This window comes from Dreissena polymorpha, chromosome 1 (assembly GCF_020536995.1).
Source record: "Dreissena polymorpha isolate Duluth1 chromosome 1, UMN_Dpol_1.0, whole genome shotgun sequence".
Classification (NCBI taxonomy): Eukaryota; Metazoa; Mollusca; class Bivalvia; order Myida; family Dreissenidae; genus Dreissena; species Dreissena polymorpha.
In genome coordinates, this window is record NC_068355.1 from 81,567,491 (window position 1) to 81,595,449 (window position 27,959).

Sequence of the window (27,959 nt, forward strand, 5' to 3'; positions counted from 1 at the left end):
TCGCGAACGTTTACTTATTATATTATCATATAAAATAACAATAACTATTTTCATTAATATTATGATAATTTTCATATGCGCTGAATTTTAACTTCAGCCGTTAACTTTTTCGCAAAATAGTCTCAAACAGTTTTTAAACAGCTATTTTTATCAATTTTAATAGCTATAACCAGTCTTCTGGTTTCAGATATACGAAGTTGTCTTTTTTTCTCACATAGAAAACAACAACAAGTATAAACGACCTATTCAAATAGCACTTTTAAACACGTCGAACAAACACTTTAATGCGTATATACGTTTATTCAATTTCACAGAAAATATAATAGTAGTATTTTTTTAAATTAATAGACAAAAATATATTGATACAGTGTATCAACACCACATGAGTCGTTCATAAAAATGCATTGGTAAACCAAGCTCAATTAGACTAACTGTTGCATACAAAATAATATAAACATCGATGCACTGTTTTTTTTTACCGTTTTCATTTCAACTCATGTGTGGGTATAAACAAGACAAGACGCTGGCGTTACTTGACGCACGTATAGACATTTTTTTCCCATTCTAAAACAACGAATACCTCGAATTAAACGGCTTGCTTTAAACAAATAATGATCTGAAGATAATGCGAGTATGCACATTATACATACATTTGCAGTAGCAAAAACGTTTGTTCGACATGAACTAAATAAATAGATAAGTTTTAGTTTTGACAGGATCCAGATTTTAATTTCACAAATTTCAACTAAAGAAACAGTGAAATAACACGTACATTCACACATTGTCTTCGACCCTATTACCCAAGTACTTGTTTAGTTTTCGCACATCCATGTTTTAGTATTCACTTTTATCTGTATACCAAATTAACAAAAAGTGTGTCGGATTCAAAACTGAAATAAAGTATAAACATTTTCCATATGTCCATATAGCAAATAACATAGTTTCATCAACCTAGCATAAGTACAGTGGTAGTAGTCCGGATATAGGATCCAGTACTTACAATTTTTACTTTTTTCTGTAACCATATAATCCATATTTTTTGGCTAAAGAAGCAACTCAAATGGACAGACAGACGTACGCACCGTGGCGGGGGGTAAACAACCGATAAGGAACTTTTATGGGATTATATTAAAATACGCAAATACGTACGATGCTTTTATTATAATGAGATTTTTTAGATAAAATATAACTATGCAGCAATCTGTTATGATGCCTTATATTTTAATTTGTTTCGAAATTATTTACTTATTATACTGAATACAATTCAAAACCTTAAAATCTTAACGAACTATACATTTTTAATATAATGTACATTTTTTACAAAAATACAAAACAAAAATTAAGAACAAGAAATTAAATAATTTTAAATGTAAGGTACAAAATTAATTAATCTGAAGAGATTGTCAATAATTTCTTACAACTGAAAAACCGCCCCAACTAGTGCGTTCGCAAAACGTATCTGACCAGGGGGACCATGTATCAGTATGGGCATTCGACAACACATTTTATCAACATTTGTAACGGTTGTATTTAAAGTTATTACTTACGCTTTGGAAATGGTCTTGTATGTGGAAGGAAATTCCTCATACAGTGTATGCCACTTTGGAAATTTGGGCTTACTTAAACGTACTATTTGACAAAAATATGCATAAATGCAAACATAAACATGGACACTGGGTACACAAGAATTTGATATAATGATAGAAAACAAAAAATCATAAACAAAAGAACATTTTCAAACTGGCAAAACCTACACACAACACAATATAGACGCACAAAGGCAAAACCTACACACAACACAATATAGACGCACAAAGGCAAAACCTACACACAACACAATATAGACGCACAAAGTCATTTTTTTTCACCTGATACCGCTTGTAACAGTAAACATATTATGGAAGAATAAGAATTGATAAAATGTGGAAAAATACATATACATTTTACGTTAAGCAGGGAAGCAAATAACTGTACATAAGAACTTTAAATATATGTTTACATTCTAAAGTTAAGATGACAATGACGTTTCATAAAAAGTACCCTTTGTATCATTTTCTAAATATAAGCATTAACACGTAAAGATTGGTAATACCGATTTCGTTTGCTTCTAGTGAAAAATATGTAACGTGTCGGTGATCTTTAAAAATAAAACACTTTTTAATATCCTTTGATCTTAACTAATCAGCGATAGTTATATGACCGCCAATAATAACGAAAACAATCGAAAACTGTTTTTTATTTTCAAAACAGTATGAACAAATGATATTGACAAAGATGTAAACAGTATTGAATATAACATTGATATTTATATGCATGATGCATGTAGTCTCAGACCTCTTAAAAAGGCCGTCCAACGTTTTGGTAAATTGACAAAATAAAAAAAAGTTGTTTCAGATTCGCAAATTTTCGTTTTAGTTATGATATTTTTGAGGAAATAGTAATACTGACCATTTACCGTGCTATTAAATATCTATTACATGCATCTTTTGATGATTTGAAAACCTGAAAATGATAAAGCGTCGTGCGACGCGAAACGATTGAATAATTTGGAAAGTTCTGTTGTTGTCGTTTTATTTTGGGTAACTACGAGGATTGCTTATAAAGGTAAAAAATACATCCGCTGTAAGCATGAGCATGGATTGTCGAGTTGTCTACGCGGGAGACTTTTTACTCCAGGACTCCAGGGGTCAGTGGTTCGAGCCCTGTTGAGGGTTACTTTTTTTGCTTTTCTTTAAATTGCATTCTTGTGGGGTTTTTTTACTGGAGATTTTTATTTCATGTTTAAATTCATCAATATAAATCATTTAATGACAAGCTTCAATACATACCAAAATCTGTTTGACGGCCCTTTTAAATATGCCTATTAAACTATTTATACGTGTCAAACAAATAAAAGGTAAAGTTTTATCAAAGGAAGAGATAAATATGGGCAATCATCGGTGCAATCTCGAAGACAAAATTGTCGACACATATTCTACTTGAATACTATCACATACTCAGGATATGCTTGTATGTCGTTGTAGATGACAAACTCCGTTGGATTCGCCATATCATCACACGTGGAATTGTAACTGAAACAGAAGCTCATGGTGAAGAATTCCAAAATAATATAAACACACAATAAGTAAGTACAATAGTCAATAGCAGTAACCTTAGATAAAATAGGCGAACGCTCGCGAACGTTTACGAACATTTGCAACAAATCACGAACGTTAAATAACAGTTTGTTCGCAGCGAACGTCATCGATCGATAGCGAACACACTCTGAAGGTAGTTCGCTTACCGAAAATGGCGATCAGTATGTTGTTGCAGAATCATTAATGTTATTTTATTTCCGACAATAAAACTGTTCAACATTTGTGCTGCCGATCGCCAATCCAAAATGGAAGATATCGAAGGGTATATAACATAGCAATTTAAATTTTAGTAAACTACGAACCCCAGATAATAGGAGTATAAACTTTCGCACGAACGAACAAGCAACAACATGTCTAGTGTATCTGAAAATGGTTTCGGACACCAACATTTGTATACAATGTAATTATTAGTTTATTACCGATCTGTTTGAGAGCCAGGGATCAATGGCGGGAAGCGATCTGTATACCCTTTTGCGACGTTCGTCGTCTTTCCGGTGAGGACTTTGACTAGGAACATCCGTTTCCATCCCTGGGGATCTGGTTTCGAGTAGCTGTCGTTTGAGGAATACATTGATTTCACGGCAAAGTAGACACCGCTACCGTACCACACACCTGATATGAGATAAACATAAAGATGAAAGTATCCACAGTTAAATTAACGAAGAAAATAGAGGGCAATAATGCTATACCAATCTAACAAACGAATGGTTAAACATGTACACGTTATAAAATGTTAAGCATTTTTTTAGAACACTTTTATGTGACTACTTTATTCATACATCATCATAGACAGTAGAGAACGAGCCAATAACTAATAGAACAAAACAGTAATACATAATGGGCAACGCGCAGTTAATAGCATTCAGCTATCTTATCAGGATTATAACGCATTTATTTGGGGCCCGGACATTTAACACTACATTGGGTGGTTTATTTGCATCAACATGGTGGCACTCAAGTAATTATATACCTCCAAATGTGTTCCCTGCGTAACTTCTGTTAAACCCGTACTGCAGAATGGTCTTTTCAACTTGCTCTTCGTAACCATGAAAGAGACTTCGTTCGATATTCGGCACATTTTGCAGGTCCGTTTCCAGCTGCTTCTTTTTTGTTTGGTATTGCTGGTACAGGCTTCCTGTTTTGCACTCGACGAATCTTTGATAGCACAACACAGTATCGCGATAGATATGAGCCACAAGTGTAACGATGCACATAGTAGTACGCACTTACATAAAATGCGTAAGTGGCTACCGATTAAATGCATTATACAGTTTGTATTACTGTGTAACTGTATTTTTTTTCCGTAAATTTATTGATTGTCACGAATTTATTTATCTCGTACAGGCATATACTTATTAGAATACAGGAATATTTGGAATGGTTTAAAACAACTGTTAAACCACGGAATCTTTTTTTTAATGTCTTTAATTATTAAATAACCTATTTGTGGCAAAATATGAACATAAAAAATGAAAATGTTATTTGAATTATGTCCAGAACATGTTATTTTCAGTAAAACGGTGATAACATGCTTACTAACTTTGAAAATATCGTTGTTTATAGTTTTTTCATATACCAGAACACTGTTCCAACTATTGAAGTTAATTTACTATATTCTGAATGTAGGTCATTGAAATGGTCCGATACGCTAAAAAAATATTGCAGCTTTATGTAAACGTTATCATATCAAACTATATTCAAAATATATCTTAGTAGAGTTTGTGTTTTCGTTTCGTAACTAATGTATTTAACGATATATGCCACTGTTCCTTACTTCTTTTATTTGGGACAGATTGTATGGTACAATAGTCTTCAAGAACGCTGCTTCTGCGTCTTTGTATTCCGCGTCTGAGGAATCGAGCACCACTTCCGCCAAGTTTTCTCCTTCCGCCATATATGTCCAGCACTTTGGGAAGACCTCTCCAATACCTGAAACCGACGTCAATTCCATATTAGGCTTTTAAACGTATCGACGTTTGTTCGTACATCAATTTCAATTACTCTTTATTTACTTACACATTCAGTTTTAACGTCAATGATATGCGCGTTTGATTTGTTTTATAGCTCTAATATATAATATGAAAAGTATATATTTAGTTTCCGAATGTAACTAACTTGACACATTCTATACAGAAACTTTTACCTTCTGTGTAATCTTTTCGAATCACAGAGACAACAGTTGCATTGTGTTTGTCTTCTTTTTCAACTTCGTTCCCTTTCACAAAATCCACCACGTAGGTCTTCTTGTTCGAGTCTTGAAACTCTTTCACGTTCACTTAAATCGACACAAATAATCGGTATGTAAAACAATAGTGATATCAACAATAGATATATAACTGAACACAACTACAAATATCTGTTCCACGTTTTTAGTATTGTAAATTATGTGGTCATTTGCCGCAAATCACGAACGTTCAGTTGGACAAAAATATTCACTCTTGCTTACAGAACTGAAGAGTTGTTTCTTTCTTTCTACTTTGCGATGGCGTTGGTTTAATTTGTACTTAGTTATGTTTAGCTTGATTGTATCGAAAGCCTACAGTGTATTAAAAACCTTTCGAGTCCGTTTTGTGGGTTTAACCTGTAAATGGTATCTTTGGGATGAGGGGGGGGGGGTACCGCTCAAACAGTTGGGATCGAACCCGTAACCTCTGTGTCACCACATGAGACAGCCTTTTCGATTGGCGTTCTTGAAATCATTTGATCGAGTTTAGCCGGAACAAATTGTACTGTACTCTTACCATTTGATTCGAATGCCTCTTCCAGAATGTAACTCAGATATCGAGGGTAAGGGACCCAGAGATCGCCTTTGTCTTCGGTAAAATACCACTCAACGTGCTTAAAGTTTAACGACACTATTATATTATTGACTAACCGGTATGTAAAATATGCAATTTCTGTTCCATATGTTTACAATTTATACGTTATGGTATTATTAAAATAAGTGTTTATCGTCTTTACGAGATCGATTCACATTTGTCTAACATATATTAACTTCTTGACTTATACGGTATACATGTATATTACTTTCTAAAACGTGTGGATTTTTTAGACTTGATCTTGAATTTAATTAATATTTAGCTAGTGCAGATATGCATGCGCACAATCTTACCTTTTGCAGAGTACTGCCAATTTCTTTGGACATAATCATTTTTTTCCGGTCTCGTAACTCACTCAGAATCTTTTGGTAACACTCCATGACCGTATCGCCCAGCCCAGTTATGATTATCTTCCGTTGCTTCAGGTCTATATTTAGGCTTACTTTAAAAATACGTCCGAATTCCTCGAAGGTTTTCTGTATCATTATTCGAATACAAAGTGCGCATGAGATAATACAATGATAATTTGTCTGAAGTTTCTCTAGTCTTATGTATTAAATAATTGAAATAAATATAAAAACAGTAGTTTTATATAATTCTGAAACGAGCACAAACGCAAATACATATGCACGAATAAAATAAATAAAAGCGCGTTACGTGAATCAAAAACGTCACATATATAAACAATACTAGTGTTTCCAAGCATAGTTATAGAACAAGACAATTAAATGAACACCAATTATTTATTACATATATTATATATAACGAGAAAATAATAAAACTATATATAACCTTGTCATTCTCTATCAGCGCGACTTCGTCAACAGCATCCTTGTTATCGAGTGTCACCACAATTTCTTTCCTGTCTTTGTCTATCCTTTCTTTGATGGTATTAAAGGCCGTGTCGACGTTCTCAGTCTTATCGGACATGAATTGTAGCAGCAGGAATTCTCGAGTGTCCTTTGGTATCTCAAAAGTAACATCATCCTCGTCCTCGTCGTCTTCAATGGGCATATTAAAGTTCACCATCTTCACACCTTACGTGAAATAAATAGATTGACGAGTTTTTTCAAACACAAAATAAGTTAAAATTTTAAACCATTTGTTTCTAAATTTATACAGTTTGGCCATTGCCTTACCTAAACATTACATGGATGTGTTCATATCGTAATGATAATGTATTAAAATATGATAAAGTGTACCGGTGCTATTATGAGTATATTTCTGAAAAAGTCACGGGCCAAATTTTTAAATGTTCGATTTACGTCTCTGAATTATGTTACTTGATAAACTTCAAAGGTCAACATTGCCAATCGACACAAATTAAATATAACACATACTTTATGAATTCTAACAATTCTGATGCAAATATAAGGTGAAATATTAAATACCTCTAGGAATATTGTTCATACCTTTTATCGGCTTAGGTTGGCCAGCCTCGGAGTTCCTGTCTGTCTTCCATTTATCGATAATTGATTTAATGATCTGAAATTGTTTAAGATTATTCCATTGCAAATTTTAGCATTGTTTGTTGCAACTAATGCTGAGTATTATAAGTGAATGAAATCGGTTCAAACTCAACTTATGCCTCTAAGTCACTAAATGATTTCGAATGGCTTTTGAATCGTCCTAATTGCTATTCAAAACGCTATGTCTTTTTTGCTTAAATTTCAATTTTCATTTAATTTTCATTCAATGTATTGTTTAATACCGAAACAATACTGAACAAAAATAATTCGCTATTTAATACATTTTCATATTTATGCAAGACTGTAGCTTCGCTTGAAAATCTATCAAGCTCCTCAGGTGCCGAAGAAATGTCAATTATTCTTACATATTTTTTATGTTTTGATTCAAAGATCAGTGATCTACATTTTTTATGATGAAATTCTTTGAAAGTGTAACAATTAAATACTAAACAGGTAAAATGCTCCGAAATATATAACAATTATTGGATGAAGTACTCCTCTTATGCTTATGCTAAAGCAACAGTTATTGGGCTTATTAAACTAGATATTGTTAATCCAGTTTCAAACAAACGGAAGAAAAATCGAAAAATGTATCTAGAAGTCGCAAAGATACATTTTACACGCTCAATAGCAATATAATTGTGGAGGACTTTTGTATTTATTAATTGGAACAATATTAAGTTATTATGTATGATATCGTGTTCGGTTCTTGTGGTCCTCCTGGGTAGAAAACGACGGTTACTACACATGCGTAATCTGGACTTTCAGAACCAAACCGTGTGACTGCACTATAATGATATGCAATTAAACGTGTCACTTTATTTTTTATTTGAAAAAAAGACTGAATGAAACTAGTTATCCCTGAACTTTTATTTTTAAATATCGGATAGTTTTTTTGTCAACATTAATCAGTAAAATAGATACAAACTATTTAAACACACCCAAACACTTGTGCGATTGTATTCAACTGTAAATATAAATGAAATTTGAAAGCGAAGTATTTAGCACAGTTAATACCTTAATATAGAAGTTAAGCGTACTTACAATATGATAAAAACGTGTTTACTCAAAGCTCGATCCGTATTGACAATGTGTGTTAGTTTCGAAGCGCAAAAGGAAAAAAAAATGTCCGCACCTGCATATTCCTTTGGCAACTGTGGCAGGGTCATACTTGGCCCCTCCAGTACCTATCGCAGGCACAGCTATAGAAGTTAAAGCGTCTCCCTTCATCATCATCAGACATTTATATATGCAATCACTGATGATCTGAAATACCATGAAATACATTTTTTCTATATTCTGTCGCATGTGTTCCGGAAAAAGGGCACAATATTCAATAATGTGCCAAGTTGAAAAATAACAGTGAAAACAACAATCAATTAAAAGTGTATCTCTCACACATTATAATTTGAAAGCATAGTATATTATTACTAGTTTTTATTGTAGCATTTTTATCAAAGACACTCTACCAACCGTTTCTCCCTTGGCTTGGTTCCATTGAGGCATGACGAAATGGTAGATATTCTGGCACTTTAGTTTGTAAGCCTTTGTTTTCACAACCATATTTTCAGTGACTTTGTCTTTAGCATCGCATTCATCTTGCAGTTCTTTTCCAGCTGCTTTGAGCAAGTTTTGCGGAATAATACCATTTAATTTCGGAAAATTTGTGGTTGTGTCTAATATCACATCGGTCTTAAACAAAACAATTCATATTGCATCAATACAATAATTAGTTCTTTTCACATACGGTATTTACTATACGAAATATAAGTTGCGATATGATTTTCTGTATAGTCAAGTATCAATATTCAAAATAAATCAATGGTACAAATGTCTTCGGAGTAATGCTCTAATTAAAACTTATATTTAACTTTTTCAAAAGATATACATTGTATCAAAATGATGTTTGTATCATATAACTCGTAAGCACGTACCATAATATGCGAAAACATGCGAATAACTGTTATATAAGCATTCAGTTATTTGCCGTAATAACTGAATGTGTTTGACTTTGAGTACAATACAAACACTTAATATGATTAAACTATGACTCTTTTGTACGTACCTTTGACTCTTCAAGGTTTCCAAAGGTGGTGATAATAGATGCTTTGAAGTTTGCTTTCAATGCCTTATCCTTGTTGTCGCCTATGCATAGTATATTTGTCGACGTTAATCACAAAAGCAATTACGGAAATAATTGGCTGAATTATATTGAAAATATAAAATAGATAAACATCGTCCTTTTTCAATTGAATGATGTTGCTAGTAACCAAACATTCGGTCCAAAAAAGTATTATTACGAAGCATGACAATGAAAAACAGTGTATTTGATGGTAAATTCAATGCACTGATTGCAGCAATGCCATTTTTTACCTGGTTTATCTTGTTTAATATCAACTGTAGGTTGTACATATGGTTGGAAAAACGACCCAATACTTTTTTCGAAAACCTTAAATAAACAGATAGAATGGTGTCTTTGAACAATTTTTATCAAATCATAAGGGTACACAAAAGCGACACAATACCCATGTAAGATTAAGGTCAGTGTGAGATATTTGTATATATTTTGTTTATCACAGAAGTAAACACAGACAGGACAAGTATTAAGCTACTCATGATCAAGGTACAGGGCATGCGCACAAGGGCAACAATATAAAACAGCTATTTGGCATTCTTATGCGCTGATCGTCAATACATTGGAAGGGCTTTAAAAGCTCATAGGCAAATGCCTAAAAACGGTATCTGTTTGAACCAGCAAACTTCTTGTTGTTTCAAGAACATTTATATTCGTTCATCTATACATCTATTATTTCATAAGAGGGCATGCTTATTATTTTTTGGAGGTAAATTGTCTGTTTAAAATTCTTATGAAAATCAAGTGATGTTAAATTAAAATTACCTGCGACGTTTCATTGTCAGGGGCGTACAGGAAGATAACCACGGTAATAAGGTTGTGCCTCGTGGTTTGGAAGAAGGTCCTGATTGCCCCGAACATTTGGTCCGCCGAAACCTGTGCAGGGTATCCGAAGTTTCCCGTACCAAATGTCGGAAAGGCAATAGAATGCATCCCTTCGTTATCGGCCTGCTGTAGGCATTGTGTGACCTTCATGTGAAGTCCCTATTTGCAAGAAATGTATATGCTTATTCAATAGCCCATAATTTAAACTTCCCGCACCACCCATCCCCTAATTTATAGGTCAAAATTATAGAAGTTAGTGAGATATGTAAGATTTGCAACACGTACAAGTAATTTGTACCTATTATACCATACACTCATAATGCACATGTCTATTAAACATAACACGCATTGTATTATCTTGCTTCAAAACTGTGTTTATATTTTATTTAACATTGCATTAGTTTGTAATGTATAATGATAAAATTAAACAATAATGTTTATAAACTTAATACATATCTATGTTTTATGGCATATGAAATAGCGAGTCATATCTTAATATTCTGCATTGTATTTTATTCTTTGCAAAACAATATTACATGTATACACTGAAAAACATTTCACATTGGTCACCATTAAAAACTAAAATGCAGGAAAGGAATCCCAAAACAACCATCAAAATCTATTTATAATTAAAAAAAATCATTATATATAGGTCTAGATAATTTTGATTTGAAAAAATCAGAAGTCATGTGATTTTTATTACTGTTTTGAAAATGTCCCATGAATTCAAAAGACTCAAGTACACAAATCAGTGATCAGATATCAAAGGGATAACTGCGTGAGCTGCGATAACAGCTGCAATAAAATTGTCGTTGAAGAGCTATTTTACGAACCTCAGCGCAGAAATTTGATTGGTTCGAAGCATATCAGATTTCGATTTTAGTCAAGTGGTTTTCAAAACAAAGTCCTCAAGTCAAATCATTTGAAAAATATTGTATCATAGATATTTAGCTCGTAATTACTGTAGAGAAAACCTGTTAAGCATTCAGTTATTTGTTTAATCTTGGTCAGAATGTTTATATTCCCAATGTATATGCCAAGTTCGAATCATCACCAAGTGAAGTCAAACGCTAGGGCACTAGGCACAATTTCGCAGCTTAAGTCACTAATTCATATTTTATGAAAACTGTTATGCCTGTAATATTAGAGCAGATCATTTACACCCTGTGAACTAACTTATTTTTTTAACGTTTCAGGAGGGGGTATTTTCTAAATATAGTAGTGACCTTAATCGTGTTGCTGTAATGATGCGCACAAACAGTGGAACCACAAAGGTGAACATTAACGACCCGTTTATATGGATCAATTATTTCAAAAAGATTTATAAAAATTGTTGACAGAAATTGAAAGTAAGAAACAAAATTAACTTTATATGGCAAAATGTCATGTAATTAAATTTTTAAAAGTGACACATTAGAGCTGTTTTTCAGTGTATTATAACTCATATATACACACTATCTATTCTGTATGTTATATGGGAGAGTATGAAACGACATATATGGTCACCGATATTAACAGTATTTCACACTTACAAAGCACCAAATAGATAGAAACTAGTATCTAATAGTGGTGGAATTCCGTAACGAGAATTAATCTGTGTTTTATTTTTTATTGGAAGGCATCTTAAATAGCTTTCATAACATTATACGGTTTCTAGTGTTTAAGGTAGTTTTTAAATTGTTTAGTTTTTAAGGTAGTTTTTACTGGTTCATTTAACATATTCGCTTTCAAACTGCATTTTCCCAGTAATTTTGTATCGTAACTGATCCAACTTTAATATTCTAGTTAATTAGATAACATATACATATATCAACTATATGCTTTTTATTATAATGTTATATATTATTTTGGTTATATGTCAATTTTAATTCCGAATAGTATGTATCACTTTGACGTTGTTGCAATTAACGTCATGTGATTCTGACGTCATTTCCTTTACTTTATTACAAAGTTTTACTCCTGATGAAGGTCTTTGACCGATACGTTGAGAAAATTGACTTTGAAAAAGAATGAAGTTGTTTCTCTTTTTTCTATAATTATTTACTTAACAGTATACGTGTTATTTATATTGTGCGGTTCAAGTACATAAATACAAAATGATCCGTCAAGAAAAAGTAAATTATAGGTTACTTAGAAATTTTTGTTCTGCAAATCTTTAACTTTGGGGAAAGATTCTATCCAATCACAGAGTGCAGGATCACGTGACTTTGTGGGTTTTCCAAATAAAACGTTAATGGATTAAACAGACCTGTAAGTGGCGCTTTTTTCAACAATAACTTAAAAAAAACTTGAATGTAAACTAGTTCATAAAATGCATTTTTATGCTGCTTAGCGAAATGTGAAATACACCAGAATTACATCATGTAATAAGCACGTCCTCTTGTTGAAAAATTCTATTTTTACTGCATTCATGTAATTGGCTATGCATAAGGAAATGTAAAATTTTGTCATCGATTTCTGACGTATTCAAGGATTTATTCTTTTACCTTAAGATATCGACACAAACTGCAAGAAAAGAATTTTTTATGCACTACAGATTTTTGCAAATGCATTTCAATAACTTGAGATGTTTGCAAAAATAAAGTTCTTAATGGTGTGTTTACACACTGTCCAGCCCATGGCAAGCCCCTGGAAACACCGTTGATTCTGCACCCTGATCAATGAGTACAAACACTGACTCATCGTATCTTCACTTGATAGCTTCATTCATATAATAGCGGTTGATACTCTATGTTGTTTTGAGCGGATTTAAATTTTAAAGCTTACAATTACTTTTTACCAAAATTTGTGCAGTGCTTTCCCAAATCTAGCCTATTCCGGAGTAAGTATATTCAAATCAAACAATTTTCTTTAGAATAAGTCCATTTAAAGGCAATAAACAATGTCAGTATTAATATTCCTCACCAGAAATAAACTATCAAAATAGCACACGTTTTGTGTCAACAAAACTAGAAAAATCCCTGAGAATATATTTAAGAAGATTTGGCGATGCACCCTAGCGGGTCCTACACGTTTCGTTTTTAAATGCATAAAACATTGTATGATGTTGATAACATTTCAAGTATTTACAGCTTAAGCATTAAAATGGTTGTTGCGGCTGTTAGGTTAATACTTGGGTGATTATTTTAAATATATTCCTACTCTAAATACATTCCAGTGTAATTGATGTTATAAACAATATCATAAATGCTCTTAAAATCCAGTCCTTTCATTTCAGTCCACCTTTTCTGAATACGTTTTTAGTTAATGTTATCATTTCAGCTTACTTGCTTTGAAAAAAAATATGCATTTCGTAAAGACAATTAAAAACATATATGATATGATCAGCACACATACACATAGGAATAATTCAAACATGGGTATAACGAAGCAATCCTTTCAAAAATTGGAATAAATTCATGGTAATTGTTTTTTTCCTCATACATTTTTATAAAACGTTATTGGACTTAAGACTACATATGACTTGTACATCGCAAACGATCAGTTTGTGCTACCGACACATTGAACAAAACTATTTCACGCCGTAAACATATCGATATTTTCCAGTAGCATTTATACAACCTATACAAATAATCGAAATGTTGACCGATTTCAATGCGGGCTTTTTATTTAATCTGTTAGATACATTCAGAAACGATATCAGTTATAAGTTCAGGTTAAACATATATTTATGAATGTTTAAGTTATACTATTGACATACAATCTGTAAATACTAAATGTAAAATGCATTGTATCCTAAAGGTAATTTCTATGCAAATTAATAAGATTGGAAACAGAAACTCCCGTTTCGTCCAAACGGCCACTGAAATAATGTAACGTAGTATTTACCCTAATTAAAAACAACATATGAACATCAAACACAAATGCCATAACCAGTGCATTACATTAACGTATGTAAATTTGTTAAAATGTGCTTGAAAGCTGATTTTTTTTGGTGTGTGTTTAAAAAATTGTACTTTGTTATCAATTTTCAATAACACAAAGTAAAATTACGTTTATATATGGCGCAAAAATAATTAATTTTTAAGTTAAAAGGTGAAAATTATTACAATCGTTTATGAACAGTGATTTTCCAAGTGTTGCAATGTGAAAAAAAAATGCGTTTCTTATACGAATCCTTTGCAGTTACGCGCGATTTATGCAATTTCAGACGTTCCTCTGCAGCTACTACTAATTATCTCTAACTCTAGGTTGTGAAACACCAAAGCCCAATTAGAACAGTTTGTTGCATTCATGTATCATCCTTGTTGGACCTTGGTCTGTGAAAAGGGGGTCTCATGCATGTGCGTTAAGTGTCTTCCCAGATTAGCATGTGTAGTCCGCACAGACTTATCAGGGACGACACTTTCCGCTTTTATGATATGTATTGTTAACAGAGTCTCTTCTTAACATAAATCCATTTTAGGCGGAAACGCACTGAACACACATTAGTTTAAACCCCTTTGCACAGAGCTCGCCCAAATTATTTCAAAAGTGCCTTTAAAGTTGGCATACTAGACGCATCAAGACCTATAGCAGAGCGACATATGTTCTTTAAAATTATGTGTTGTGTTTGCAAATATTTACCACATCAGGTCCCTGTTAGATAAAAACAATAATATATTAACACATTTTCGTGTTAATGCAAAGTTAATACATAAATCATTTAATACTTTAATAAAGTAACACCAATATTTTTAACACAGCTTTAATTATTCTTAGAGTTACCTTCTTTTTGGGGTCGTATTGTTCTAATAATGAATAGAACACGCGTTTGCATTTCAGCTTTCCGCCACCCGATACGGCAACGCCGTTTCCGGGATACGATCTATACTGATTTCTCAATTCCCGTTGCAATGATGGCCCGCCATTTTTTTGCAAAGCACTGACGATCGCTCCATTCAGATTCGGAAATGATGATGTCGTGCCAACAATAACATCAGTCTGTGGATATGGCCGCGACAAGATTAGGTACCCGCAATAATAAAGCACAGCATTTCGCTTATTTCATCAATTGCGAATTTGTATTTGATAATCAGATTAAGACATTAAATTTATTTAAAGAAAACAGAATGATGCAACTAAACAATGAAAATATTACATTTCATCCCGAAATAAAAAATAAATGATACAGTAGCTAGCCATGATACATTACATATGGTTGAACAACAAATGGAATAATATCAAATTTGCATTAAGTCCGTCCACTTCGATACTTTGCACATTTATAACTCCATCCTTGAATTTAAATATTCTATTATAAACAGAATCATTGAATATAGAGACAAAAACATCTCATGGACATGATTATGATAATTAAAATCCATGGTTAGACAACTTAATTCAATAACATAGCATATATGCTTTAAATATCTGCTTTCAATGAAGACAAAAACAATAATGTATAAGTGGGGATTGATAAAAAATGATTTATAGCATATTATAATGCAAAAACCTAAATTGGTTAAGTATAATTAAACAACCAAACACATACACGTATGACTTCAAAGGTGCCAACAGGTGAAAAAAACTTGTTACTATCCGCTATTTTTAAATAGATTTAAGGTATGTTAATTATACACAAACAAACTAATACATAACATCGGTCACCGCATTGAACCGATTAATTAATTTGATTTGATGTTTAATTGATATTTATATTGTCAACCCCTTTAACGCAAATCTGCGTTTATGCCAATTCACTAAACATGTAGAATAAAAAAAGACTGACCGTCGCCAGTTCCAAGCTTCCTTTCACTAACTCCACAGTGGCGTTCTTTGCCACATGGTAAACACGTTGTGCGTTTGAGACGAAATTCGGAGGTGATTTATTGGCGGCTTTTGTAGCATCATCGGATAACGGAATCCAGTGATTTTTTTTCTGCAATGTGTATATCATTATACATATTTTATCGCTATGTGTTTCATTATCGACCAATGTCATTAAAGATAAAATTGATACACGTCTCTTGTATTCATTAGGAACACACCTCCTGCATTTGCTAAATGCCCAAACTTACGTTTTAATGAACAAGTGGAATAAAATATTACGTGATTATTTATTTTTCAGTACATAAATCAAATAGTATTGCAATATAGTTCATAGATTCTAGTTTTAATAACAGTTGTGCATACACACAAAAAACTATAATGTACTCACACAACAATTATACTTACACAAACTATAAAATTTCTGATTATATGTACACAACAATAAGACTGATTGAATCACTAGCCAATAATACCTTTAACAGAGTCGAGAATATTTGCCTCCAGTCTGTGTGGACGCCTAGAGAACATCTCACCCATTACATGCTCGAACGCCTGCAAATAAACTACTTGCTATCTTACTTGTATTCACAGATTTTGATTTTTTGTTTAACTATTTTTCGAAATACCGCTGGTGAAATCAATTAAGTTGGATTGATATAAACATTTAAAATTGACACATAATTGATATATTTTGTTTGATTTATGTTTTCTTGTATGGAATGGAAGCTATATTAACAATACGTTTGGATATGTTTTTATGAATAATGGGCATATTACCAATGGTATTTCTCAATAAACTGTATAGTGTAAATCCTGTGTATTTGTTTTTACATAAAGATTCTTATTATATGAAAGAATAATTCATGTTTTGCATCAAATATTTGTTTGAAACATATTCATATATATATATATATATATATATATATATATATATATATATATATATATATATATATATATATATATATATATATATATATATATAGGCCCATAATACCACAAACTATCTTACCGATGTTGTTGACATATCCGTGTCATGGATCACTATATTGATTTCTTCCAGCGAGCACTTTGGTTTGTCTTTGACGAACAGTGCCACAGTTCGGATCATCGTCCTTGCCACATCGACGGCGGGGTACGAGTTATCTGCTACCCCAATAGGTGGCAGAGCAATGAACTTGATTTTGTTAAGGATAGCTCGGCTCAAGCAAGATTTTGTGTAGTCTTCCAGATTCTAGAAATTGACAATTATGAAATATGCAAACTTTGCGAATAGCAAATGATATGATATTTTTAACTAATCTTTCATTGGTATGTTGATATAAGCTTATAACCACGTTAAACTAATATACGTATATAAAGATTAATGTTAAGTGCATACTCTTTAAACATAATCACAATCCTAACGGAATAAATTCATCATATTGATAGAAAACAAACGAATACAACATTGCGCAGTCTACATTTAAGTTAATTTAATACAGGATTGCGATTTAAACGTTTTCGATCCATTATTACAGACCTATTGTATAAAACAATCGTTTCCAATAATGCATACAGTTCGTGTAAAAAAGAAATCAAATTTATATACGCAATACTTTTCACTTTACATAACAGAGCTTAAATCAATATTCGTCATCCGTATTGTGAAGCATTTTGCAAATTCTACCTTTGCTCCTTTTCCCTGGTCCCACTTTGGCTCTATTTTAAGATGATAGATAGAGCCTACTGGGCCGACAGTTTGCACGATAGTTCCATTTTCAACTTTAGGTTGCTTTTTAAATTCCTTAGAGCATTCAGATTTAAGATCAACATGGACTGATTTTGCCGCTAGAGCGTTGATGATAAGTCCACTGGGTAGAGGGGCCGTGGGTGTTGGACTCACTATTATCTCAGTCTTGAATAGAATGCATTCATTATAATCATCACAGGGCAGAAGTGAATGTAAGGTTTGATGTATTACAAGGACGGCGATAGTAATGACAAGTTGTTCAAAACATGCATTATTTAAGAACTGCAATATCTAATCCATACCAAATGTTAAGCGTCGACATAATATACACACTTAACGTAAATTTTAGCAATAAACGTCTCTTTAAAAAAAATGTATTTTATAAAATGTTCAAACGTTTTATTACTTCATCATATAGAAAATAAAAACTGTTAAACTGCTTACCCCTGTATCCTGAAGTTTTCCCCATTTAATGCACAAGACTTTGCCGCCGGGCAGCGGGATACGTCTACTTCCAGACCTCAGGCAAAACAAACCAGGTTTGGTTGAAACAACAGTTCCTAAACAAAAATGTTACTTTAATTTTCATATAAGAATACAACATGTTTGTAAAAAAATCCGTTAATTAATTCGAATTGAATAAATATCGTATATTGTATTTAGGGTAGAATTGCTAAGATTTAATGCTCTAATTTATTCAAACCTTTCAGCAATAATCTATTTTTTATATTGTGAAATATAGCGGTCACAAATAAAACATGTGATTAGAATTAAACAAGATAGCTGATCTAAAATTCTACCTGGTATACCAAGGCAATTTTAAGGATATGTACAACAAAGATATGGTCGGTCGGGTAAGTCGAAAAACCACCTTATACATACACTAATAGTTTTTGCAAAGAAGACGTCTTACCTTTCCCAAAGCCAATATTTTCAACAGGAGTGTGAAAACAAAGTTCTCCGAACAGTGCATGCATTTCTTTCTGAATAGTACGCACGGTCTTGGGATCAAAATCCACGAGGAAAATTTCACGAACATTTGGGTAATCCTTAAGTTTATCGTTCAAAGTGCGTAGCATAACCTATATAATGAATACAAATAGTACGGTGTGAGTAACGATTTCACAGAGAGTTCAATTAGAACAAAAATTCTTAAACATAAATATTCATGAAAATTCTTTACTTATCAATTAATGATTAGATATTAATGAATTGATGGCTTACTCGAGCTGATCGCTTGGCAGAAAATTTCCCCTGTCCGTGACCAATCAGTGGCGTAGCTATAGACCTTAAAATGAACTCGTTGTCATTGTTCATAACTTTTAGAATGTTTTCCAATGTTACCGACAACATCTGCTCTTCATTATTCTGTCCCCCTTGCCAAACAGGACCGACAGCATGGATAATCTTTTGACATTGCAATTTGCCAGCGTCGCTCACGAACACTTCCGAAATACCCAATGACCCCTTGAGTTTTACACGTTCGTCACACTTGTCTTGTATGATCTCGCCACCTATTGAAAATATAAATTCTTATTATGTTAGTTACAATTCTTTACGCAATATGCTTCAAATTACTTATAATATATTTATTTAAATTACCTCTATCCACTAGATCCCGTGCGAGGCCTTTCCTACCGGGCTTAAGTTCAGGGTTTGTTACACTGACAATTACATCGGCATTCTCTAGGTCATTAAACGAGGCATTTACAACAAATATAGCCTGTCCAGATTTCATTACTGCAACACAGTAGATAAGACTCTCCTTAAGTTCATTTTTTCTGGCAATTTTGAATTTGCAAGAATGGGTCTTGATAGTTTGAAGTAGAAAAGTTTGAAAATCACTTTTTTCGCAATACTGATCAATGGTTTCGCCGCTTAGGTTTCTCCATGACGCGTAAATGCCATGCGCATATTTTTTAACAATCTCAACTACTTTCTTCCGATCCTCCTCCACTCCCTCTACGGCCAAATATTTTAATTCGGAATCGATTACCAATATATTTTCACTCAATTTAGCTTCTCTTATGTCCCGTCTGATGTTTGAAATTGTGTTATTGTCCATAATATATTTGACAATGAAATCCGATATGCGTAATGGTTCCTTACGGGCTAAAAGAGGACCCAACTCGTTTTTTATCTTTTCAATGGCATTACGTAAAATGATTTGTTCACATACAATTGATATTTTTACATCAGTATTGCTTTCTTGATGGGACAGGCGTGCATGCGAGGAAAATTCTTCTTCAATCGCTTTTATTTTTTTCTCAAAAATCTCTTTATTTCTGTAGATCCTTCCTTCGAGTTTTAACATAAACCTTGCAATCAGATTGATAACTTCCTTTTCCATGTCAATAAGTTCATTATTATCCATAGAAAACAATATCATTGTATCACCGGCGGATACAAATGCACATCTAGTACCACGTTTCTTGATACATTTGTCTATTTCGTCCTTCATATGGTCGGTCGTTAATATTTGCTTGTAGTCATCATCAGGAATGTGAACTTCCTGTTCACACATATCAGCAAGCAATTTTAGAACATTTCTCTCCGCGTTCGGAACTTCTGTCGCGTTGCCAGTTACAGATATGGTGCATCCATCAATATCCACTTCAACCACCACTGATTTGAACTCCATTGTATGCTTTAAGCCCATGTCTTTAAAAGCAATTACCCTCGGTCTATTTGATTCAAGTCGTACTTTTGCTGTGGCCTTTGGTTCTGGCGGTTGAATTGAATCTAGTTGTTTTTGAAGCACCATCCATTCTTCTTCCTTGTTTCGCCCAATTAACAACAACTTATTGCTGTTTAGGTTGTTCTCCACAGATACTTTTGTTCCAGTATACTTGTCAATAATTCCATTGACTTCCGATTTAATTGAGTCATCAACGAACCTGGCGTCGATTTTAATTTGCTCCTGATAGTCTTTAAATTTATTGTCTACGTCTGCTTTCCATTTCTTTCCCCGCTGGGATCTGTGATCATCATGGTGGCAATCAAATGTGAACTTTACTTTGCAAATTGTATGATCTCTTGGCCAATTTATTTTAGTACAATATAAGGTCTTAATTTCCTCCTCTATTTCTTCTTTCCAGAATTCCATCATGTACATCAGCTTTGTTTCATCTTTGATATCCATCGTGAATGGAGTCTCATCAATTGGTTTTTGAACACCGTAGATATCTTTATAAAACGGCGTTAGAAATAACTGGCAATCTTTAAACTTTTTGAATTTTTTCTGCTTTTTGCAGGCATCATTCAAGTCTGAAAGTTTAAAAAAAAACGTGTTAACTAAACAAAACTTTTTGTGTGCAGTGGGCAAAAATCTCTCTCAGCTTCACTATCATGTACATACATATATATTAAACATCATCACAAGTAGATCATTTCATCAATTGTTTTTGTAGAACATGGTAAAATTGAAAAACAAAGATGTTATGTATGCAAGTTATTATCATATCAGTATAAGTTATAACTCTGTTCGACTATAACAACCCATACCCTAATGTAACAAGAAATATTGTTTTGAAAAAAGAAAATGTTTGTTTTTTAAATTTTTATTACGTGTTTTGATTATTGTTAGATTTAATAAAATTTTGTTTTTTATGAAGTATGAGGAATATGCAACTTGTGATTTTGATAATTTTTTTGTAATTCGGAGTTTGCGGCCATCTCCCTTAAGCACTAATAAACCTACGATACCATAAAACAACATGGTTGTTCAGGCGACCGATTCAATAAGAAACTGTAATTTAGTTTCTTAGTCCTATTTTAAATTACAGGACAAGTAGGTCCGTTGCATGTTATAACTTTTGTTAGGTGCATATAGTTTCTAATAATGTGATATTTTTTTATACAGGAATCAAGCTCACCACATGCGTTTTTATATTTAAACACGATAAAAATGCATGTATGGATATTGAAACATGTAATTTTGGACGATTGACCAGTTGGAAATACGTAGCTTTTCAGCACATCGTGGAATAGAGAGTGAACTAATCCCCATTTTCTCTTTCATTTTATTTATCCTAGAAATAGAGGCGTTAATTGTTGGGAAATAAAGAGAATAATAAGAGATTTGTTTAATTGAGATTTTTTTTATTATAACATTACGTAAATATGGATGATCGCCGCTGCTTACGATTAAATTTGTGAAGCCGTATAAAGTGAACTTTACTCTTCCTATTGTTTATTTAAACAGTTTTTAGTGTGGACGTTAGCTCACACTAATGTTACAGAGCATATTTTGCAAATCAGTATGTGCTCAGAAGCCTTAGCTACGCTATGGAAAGACAACCACTGCCTGTTGCAGCAGACGACAAATGATATGAGCGTCTGCTAGGAAAGATAACCACCACAATTGCCTGTTTATAGTTTACCACTGGTACACAGCAGTGGGTAAATATTACTAATAGTGTTTAACAGCTGTTAAGATGAGATTGGCCAGTCTAGTGTTTATCATTGAAATCTGTACATATTGGCTGCTTTCAGGGAAAACGGGGCTTAATGCATGCCAAATAAGATTAGCATGTGCATACTGATTAGCCTGTGCAGGCTGCTTTCAGGGAAAACGGGGCTTAATGCATGCCAAATAAGATTAGCATGTGCATACTGATTAGCCTGTGCAATGCGCATAAGTTAATCAAGGACGACATTCCTGATTTTATAATGTTTTTCGTTTAAAGAGAGTCTCTGGTACTGGGATGACAATTTATGCATATGCATTAAGCTCTGTTTTCCCAAAATGAAGCTTAAATTATATTTTTCATTAATGATTTAAAAAAAAAACACATCTGTACCTGTGCTTTAAGACGCACTCTTTATAACTTGCAATATAAAAAGCTATAACATAATTTTATAAACTGAGTTGCGTCTAAACTTATACAACAGCGAACACCTACAGTGCCTTCAGCGCTTTGATTATTTTTTGCTATGAGAATGCGTTATAACTTTAAAGTTATATAATTAGATCGTTACCTGTTAACGTTTTCAGATGCACCACTGCCACTCCGTCTTCAGGTGAAAAGTAGTCGTGATCGACCTTCAGATGTGTGTCTAGTTTCAGATTATCGAGACTTACTGAATTAGTAAAGAACCTGAACAGATCCCTTTCCTCACACCTCGCCGGAATGTTAGTAACCCAAAGGGATGTGGATTCTTCGACAACGCTAATGCTTTGTACTTTCCAAAATTCCGGATCCAGTAATTGGTACTGAAGAATGTTCGTTCCTGTGAATGATATAATGAGTTCGCATGGGAGATGCCTTTAAATGCATTCAGTTAAAATAAATTACAAATGTGAAACTCAAGCAAAAGAGAAATTGTATCATAACAATTGTCTAATACTATGAAACCATTTATTTTCGTTAGCACGACATTTCGTCATTTAACAAAACTTGGGAGTCACTTGCAGGAGGTGGGGCTTGTCACATGCCAATTAACTACTCTTTTGTAATGGGCCCTTATAATTGTATGCAATTGACAAGTTCGTTGTTACGATTAGCGGATTAGTGGGACTGAATAACCGTTAACGAGTGTTCGAAACAACGAAGCCAGACGTCAATTAGTCTTATTTAAGTATAGTTTGTCAACCAGTTCCGGATAATCAGCAGTTCCGATTAATTTGTATTTAATTTTTCATAATGCCCCAATTAAAACAAATTTATAAGTGTCTACGGTATACTTTAGGTAAAAGAATAAATTAACAAAGTTTTAGCAAGAAACCTTTTGTATTATGCTTAAATGCGGCAAAAAGTTAACCGGAACTGATTGAATGAGATGTTTTGAAATGTGCATATGGATATAGAAGGCTTTATTATTTTTAAATAAACTTTTTGTTGATTGAAAACAAATGCCCTGACAATGTTTAAAAATACAAATTCTGTAAGTTGAATGATTTTTAATAATTTTCCGAAGGGTGATCTTTAATTGGCTATTTTTGACAAAAACTGCCTATGCCGTCTGGCCAAACCTGTTATCATACAAAATAATGTTTACCCTTTATTTTTACATCTTCTCACATTGACAATAAATCCCGAAAGTAATTAATGTTGTCAAAAGAATTGACGTTTTTTTTTGCCGGGTAATTCTAAACTGGTTGACTTACTGTACACTATCATAGTTAAACGAAAACAACCAAACACAAATCAATATCTTCTGAATTTAATTGTAATCAATGCGCAGAATAAATTTCAGTCAGGTGTTGATCACACATCGTTATCTTTAAATTTCGTTTATTGTCTGTGATCCGGATCCGCCGCGTGATGGCTGATGGCTGTATAATCTGCGACACCCTCGAAATACACAATACACAATGGGTAATAAAGTTGCTAACAAGGGGGCTAAGCATTTTTGTTATGCTACCTAAACGATGTCAACTTATTCGATAAAGCTTTACTGCATTCGCGTTTTACAGCAATGCCACGTCATCGCTTAATTGCTGTAGTGCTCTATCTCCATTCGGGTGAATGCTGTACTGCACCATCTCCGGGACTCAGGGCAAAGTAGCATTCACGCTCAGATTAGCCTATCAATTGCCAGAATTTACATCACGTGATTGAGTTTCATTTCATTTCATTTCAGAACTGTAATGATCCATCGCCATGAAGATCAATGAAAAAATGTCCAGATCCGTAACCGATAAAATGTCCCGATAGAGCAGTTCAGCATTAACGATTTTTTATTTTTAACATGAATGCTCTATCTCCATAAATAAAATTGCAAATAACATGAACATATAATTTACTAAAGTTAATATTTAATTATATTCATATTCTTTGTTTGCTGATAAACACTCCGGTATATTTTTTCCCACATACGTGCATAAATAAGTGAGAATGTATGCGTATGTATGCGTGGATTACGTTGGATTTTAATGCCCCATGCCAACGGTAATTAAGTCTTAATTTTTTTTAAACGTTGGACATGATTATTCGTTAGGATCTTAAATTCGTCAATCGGTCCACTGACAAAATTAGCGAAAATTAATGTCTGACGAATAATAAAGGTTTCCCAGTATTTTATGACAGGTGACACATTACCCAACAATATAATGGTTGAATTTAAATGCCGTTGTATTTATTATTACTGGTACATCGAAATAAATACATATGTTTCAATAATGAATTTGACATTGGAAAACGAACACAACTTATCTATTGTTGTTTATGTCTGCATCAACAATATGTTTAGATATATTTAATGGGATAAACTGTGAGCATTTAACTGCTGTTTCAGAGTTATACTAAAGTGTATTAAATATGAAGTAAGAGTGTCGCGCGCACTTTTATTGAAAATTCACTCAAAACTGAAGTTAACATTTTAAGAAAATGTACTGTAAAAAGCATGCATAATATCATGGTGAAAACCTTGTTCTGTTTTAAACACGAGGAGCGCCGCATGTTTAATGTTCCCTGTCACAATCGTCGGACATTCTTTCGTTTTGACTTCGACAAATGTCTTTAACCGCTCTTGATCTATGTCATGCTTACTTTCCCATTTGACTACGATAAATTTGCCACTTGGTGCTTCACCTGAAAAAGTGTTTTGTAAAAGTAAAATGTAATACTCTTTATTTTCAAATAACCCAGTTACACCTCTGTTTTATCATAGTTGTTTGCATTAGATGTAAAGTGAAAGTATATTTTATTTAAAAAATGTGTAACCGTTTGAAAACACATTTGTCTCTGAAATGTCATTCAAATGTTTTTAAATTTTCATTTTGGACGAACAAAATCGCGCATGTTAAAATATGCTGAATCTGTTAAATAACAGCCTTGGTTTGCAAATAGATAAGGAAGATATATTTTAACATATTGTTTTCGTAAATGATTTGAAGTAACCCGAAAACTTAAAAATGCCTTTTGAGCTTGTAATCTCTGTGTGTCTGAGTCTAGGAATATGCTAAGTGGTTTTATAAAATGTTTTAAAACAAAATCAAAGACATCTTCAACGTTTTTTTTCCTTTAAAGCTGTCCGTTCCCTTTAAAAACCTTGTCAATATTGTCAATATTGATTTATTCACACTGTGTGGATTGCGAAGCATAGCACAATCAGTTTGTTTTATATCAACAAATATCGGAAAACGATACATATTCAGTATCTTGATATTGAAAAGCCTTTCTTCCCCTTTATTTTCAAACGTCTCAGTATTATCATTAGGTATTTATTCATAAGTTGTTGATTGAGGAACAGTGCCAAAATTAATACATTTTCGAAAAAAATATATCAACATATTTCGGAAAAGATACAGTAAATTTATATTTAACATAATAGCTTGAATATGTTATTCGGTATAAAACTGACGTTGAGATTGCTGACAACAACACATTCGTATTTCAAAGTTAAAAATGGAAGCATATTGAGATTATACCCAATTTGAAGAATCAATACTGATGAGCATATAAGCCATTAATGTTAACAAATAGGAAATAAATCAGGCAAAATATAAACTGACCAAAAAGTAAATTCTATATTCTCTGAATATGTTTTTTCCCCTTAAAATGCGTCATGTGAATATATACATATATACTATATTCAAATATTGGAAAAGATGCCTTTTTAAGTCTACACACGATTTTTCTTTCTATAAACAAAGAAAATATGATATTTTGCTTCCGACGAATTGATTGCTAATAAAGGTGCGTAACAAGGTTCAATTAAATAACCAATTAAACTATTCATGAATTAAAGGGGCCTTTTCACGTTTTGGTAAATTGACAAATTTAAATAAACTTGTTTCGGATTCGCAAATGTTCGTTGTAGTTTTGATATTTGTGAGGAAACAGTAATACTGAACATTTCCCATGCTCTAAAATATCCATAATTTGCATATTTTGACGATTTAAAAACCTGACAATTATAAAGCGTTGCAACGCGAAAAAAATGAATAATTTGGAGGATCCGTTTTTGTCGTTAAATTTTGTGATACTACGAAGATTGCTTATATACAGTATACAATTCATCACTCATTGTATCAGCACGAATGGCAGAGTGGTTACATTTATCAACATAAAGTATTTAATGACAAACTTCAATACATGCCAAAATCTGTGAAAAGGCCCTTTAAGTAATCCAAAACTAACTGGAGTCAAATGTCATAAGGTGTTCATAACGCAGTTGAGATAATAGACGTAGGTTTACCGATCGATAAGTAAATCGATAAGGAGGTAAATAAGTAGATTGATTACATGGTCTCCGTCTGTAAGTTATTCATAAATAGTATACGCCCATACATGTCAAAGTGAATTATAATTTTGTGCTGTATAAAAGTTGGTATTGCTAATATTAAGATGAAGGTATATGACGACAAAAAGGTGAAATAGCACTATAGATCATGAAACTTATACGTTAGATTTGATCACACCCAACGTTAACCCGTCTGCGCATTAGTCATAGTTATTTTATAGTAAGATTTAAAACGTATCAATGAATTAGATTCTTTAGTTAACACATTTTAAAATGTTGTGAATTGTTAATATAATCAAATGCAGTTTCAAAGCGTAATCCAGACCCAATTCAACTCTTGAACAGGTACATACATTTATAAAGAAACTCGATAAGCTTTGTCTGTGATCAGGTAATGGGAAAAAGAACATACCATTTCAGATAACTGAACAATTGGCCTTAAACCTATATAAGATTATTGATTCTGATTATAGGTTGACCTAAAAACAGCGTACTATTGCGACTTTTATGTTTAAATTGGACACATTTGTATACGCTTAGTGATTTAAGCGCATGTGGTGGACGGAAACATCAATTCCAAAGTACACATAATTATTTAGATTTAACTATAACGCGTACATAGCTGAATACAATATATACAATAGTTACGAAATATACAATAAATAAAATGCATGATCTCTTACCCATCTTTTTCTTGATTATTTCACTGTATGGCCTAATGTCACTAGCACCTGACTACCATCCAAATATTAAATGCCATGCCTATGTACGACGTTCCTATCTAGATACGATAAGTGTGTTTTATGGTACCTTATAAATCTCCGCGTCGGCTCGATACATAGGCGCTTTGTTAATAACCAATCATAATCTACAAGGAAGTGTAATTAATGGATCGAAAGTTCA

The 27,959-nt window shown here is 32.8% G+C and overlaps 2 protein-coding genes across 2 annotated transcripts; both read right to left on the reverse strand.

Annotated features, from left to right (window-relative positions):
* Nucleotides 1-414: 414 nt before the first annotated feature.
* LOC127837736 (protein mono-ADP-ribosyltransferase PARP14-like) lies at nucleotides 415-15,307 on the reverse strand. The gene is made up of 17 exons (XM_052365056.1): nucleotides 15,092-15,307; nucleotides 14,951-14,962; nucleotides 10,325-10,543; nucleotides 9,799-9,874; nucleotides 9,491-9,570; nucleotides 8,899-9,117; nucleotides 8,561-8,691; nucleotides 8,121-8,213; nucleotides 7,369-7,439; nucleotides 6,749-6,993; nucleotides 6,250-6,432; nucleotides 5,879-5,975; nucleotides 5,281-5,412; nucleotides 4,912-5,066; nucleotides 4,108-4,292; nucleotides 3,557-3,749; nucleotides 415-3,071 (listed from the first exon to the last, which is right to left on the reverse strand). The coding sequence occupies exons 3-15, from the start codon at nucleotides 10,532-10,534 to the stop codon at nucleotides 4,164-4,166; spliced, it is 1,821 nt and encodes a 606-aa protein (XP_052221016.1). The 5' UTR covers nucleotides 10,535-10,543; nucleotides 14,951-14,962; nucleotides 15,092-15,307; the 3' UTR covers nucleotides 415-3,071; nucleotides 3,557-3,749; nucleotides 4,108-4,163.
* LOC127837731 (protein mono-ADP-ribosyltransferase PARP14-like) lies at nucleotides 15,171-27,929 on the reverse strand. The gene is made up of 12 exons (XM_052365045.1): nucleotides 27,740-27,929; nucleotides 25,238-25,402; nucleotides 22,848-23,099; nucleotides 19,470-21,134; nucleotides 19,092-19,381; nucleotides 18,781-18,949; nucleotides 18,312-18,427; nucleotides 17,805-18,032; nucleotides 17,148-17,369; nucleotides 16,609-16,687; nucleotides 16,095-16,244; nucleotides 15,171-15,307 (listed from the first exon to the last, which is right to left on the reverse strand). The coding sequence occupies exons 1-11, from the start codon at nucleotides 27,741-27,743 to the stop codon at nucleotides 16,213-16,215; spliced, it is 3,222 nt and encodes a 1,073-aa protein (XP_052221005.1). The 5' UTR covers nucleotides 27,744-27,929; the 3' UTR covers nucleotides 15,171-15,307; nucleotides 16,095-16,212.
* Nucleotides 27,930-27,959: the final 30 nt, after the last annotated feature.

Bases quoted from the DNA above. Each gene is read 5' to 3' on its own strand.
- LOC127837731 (XM_052365045.1), bottom strand. The intron at 21,135-22,847 runs GTAACGATCTAA...TTAAACTTTCAG, and splicing joins GCATCTGAAAACGTTAACAG to ACTTGAATGATGCCTGCAAA. The intron at 16,688-17,147 runs GTAAGATAGTTT...GTTTATTTGCAG, and splicing joins CGGATATGTCAACAACATCG to GCGTTCGAGCATGTAATGGG.
- LOC127837736 (XM_052365056.1), bottom strand. From the start codon at position 10,534: ATGAAGGTCACACAATGCCTACAGCAGGCCGATAACGAAGGGATGCAT. The intron at 9,571-9,798 runs GTAAAAAATGGC...TACTATGCATAG, and splicing joins TATTAAACAAGATAAACCAG to GCGACAACAAGGATAAGGCA. The intron at 7,440-8,120 runs ATCATACATAAT...ACAATTTCAGAT, and splicing joins CCACAAGAACCGAACACGAT to CATTAAATCAATTATCGATA.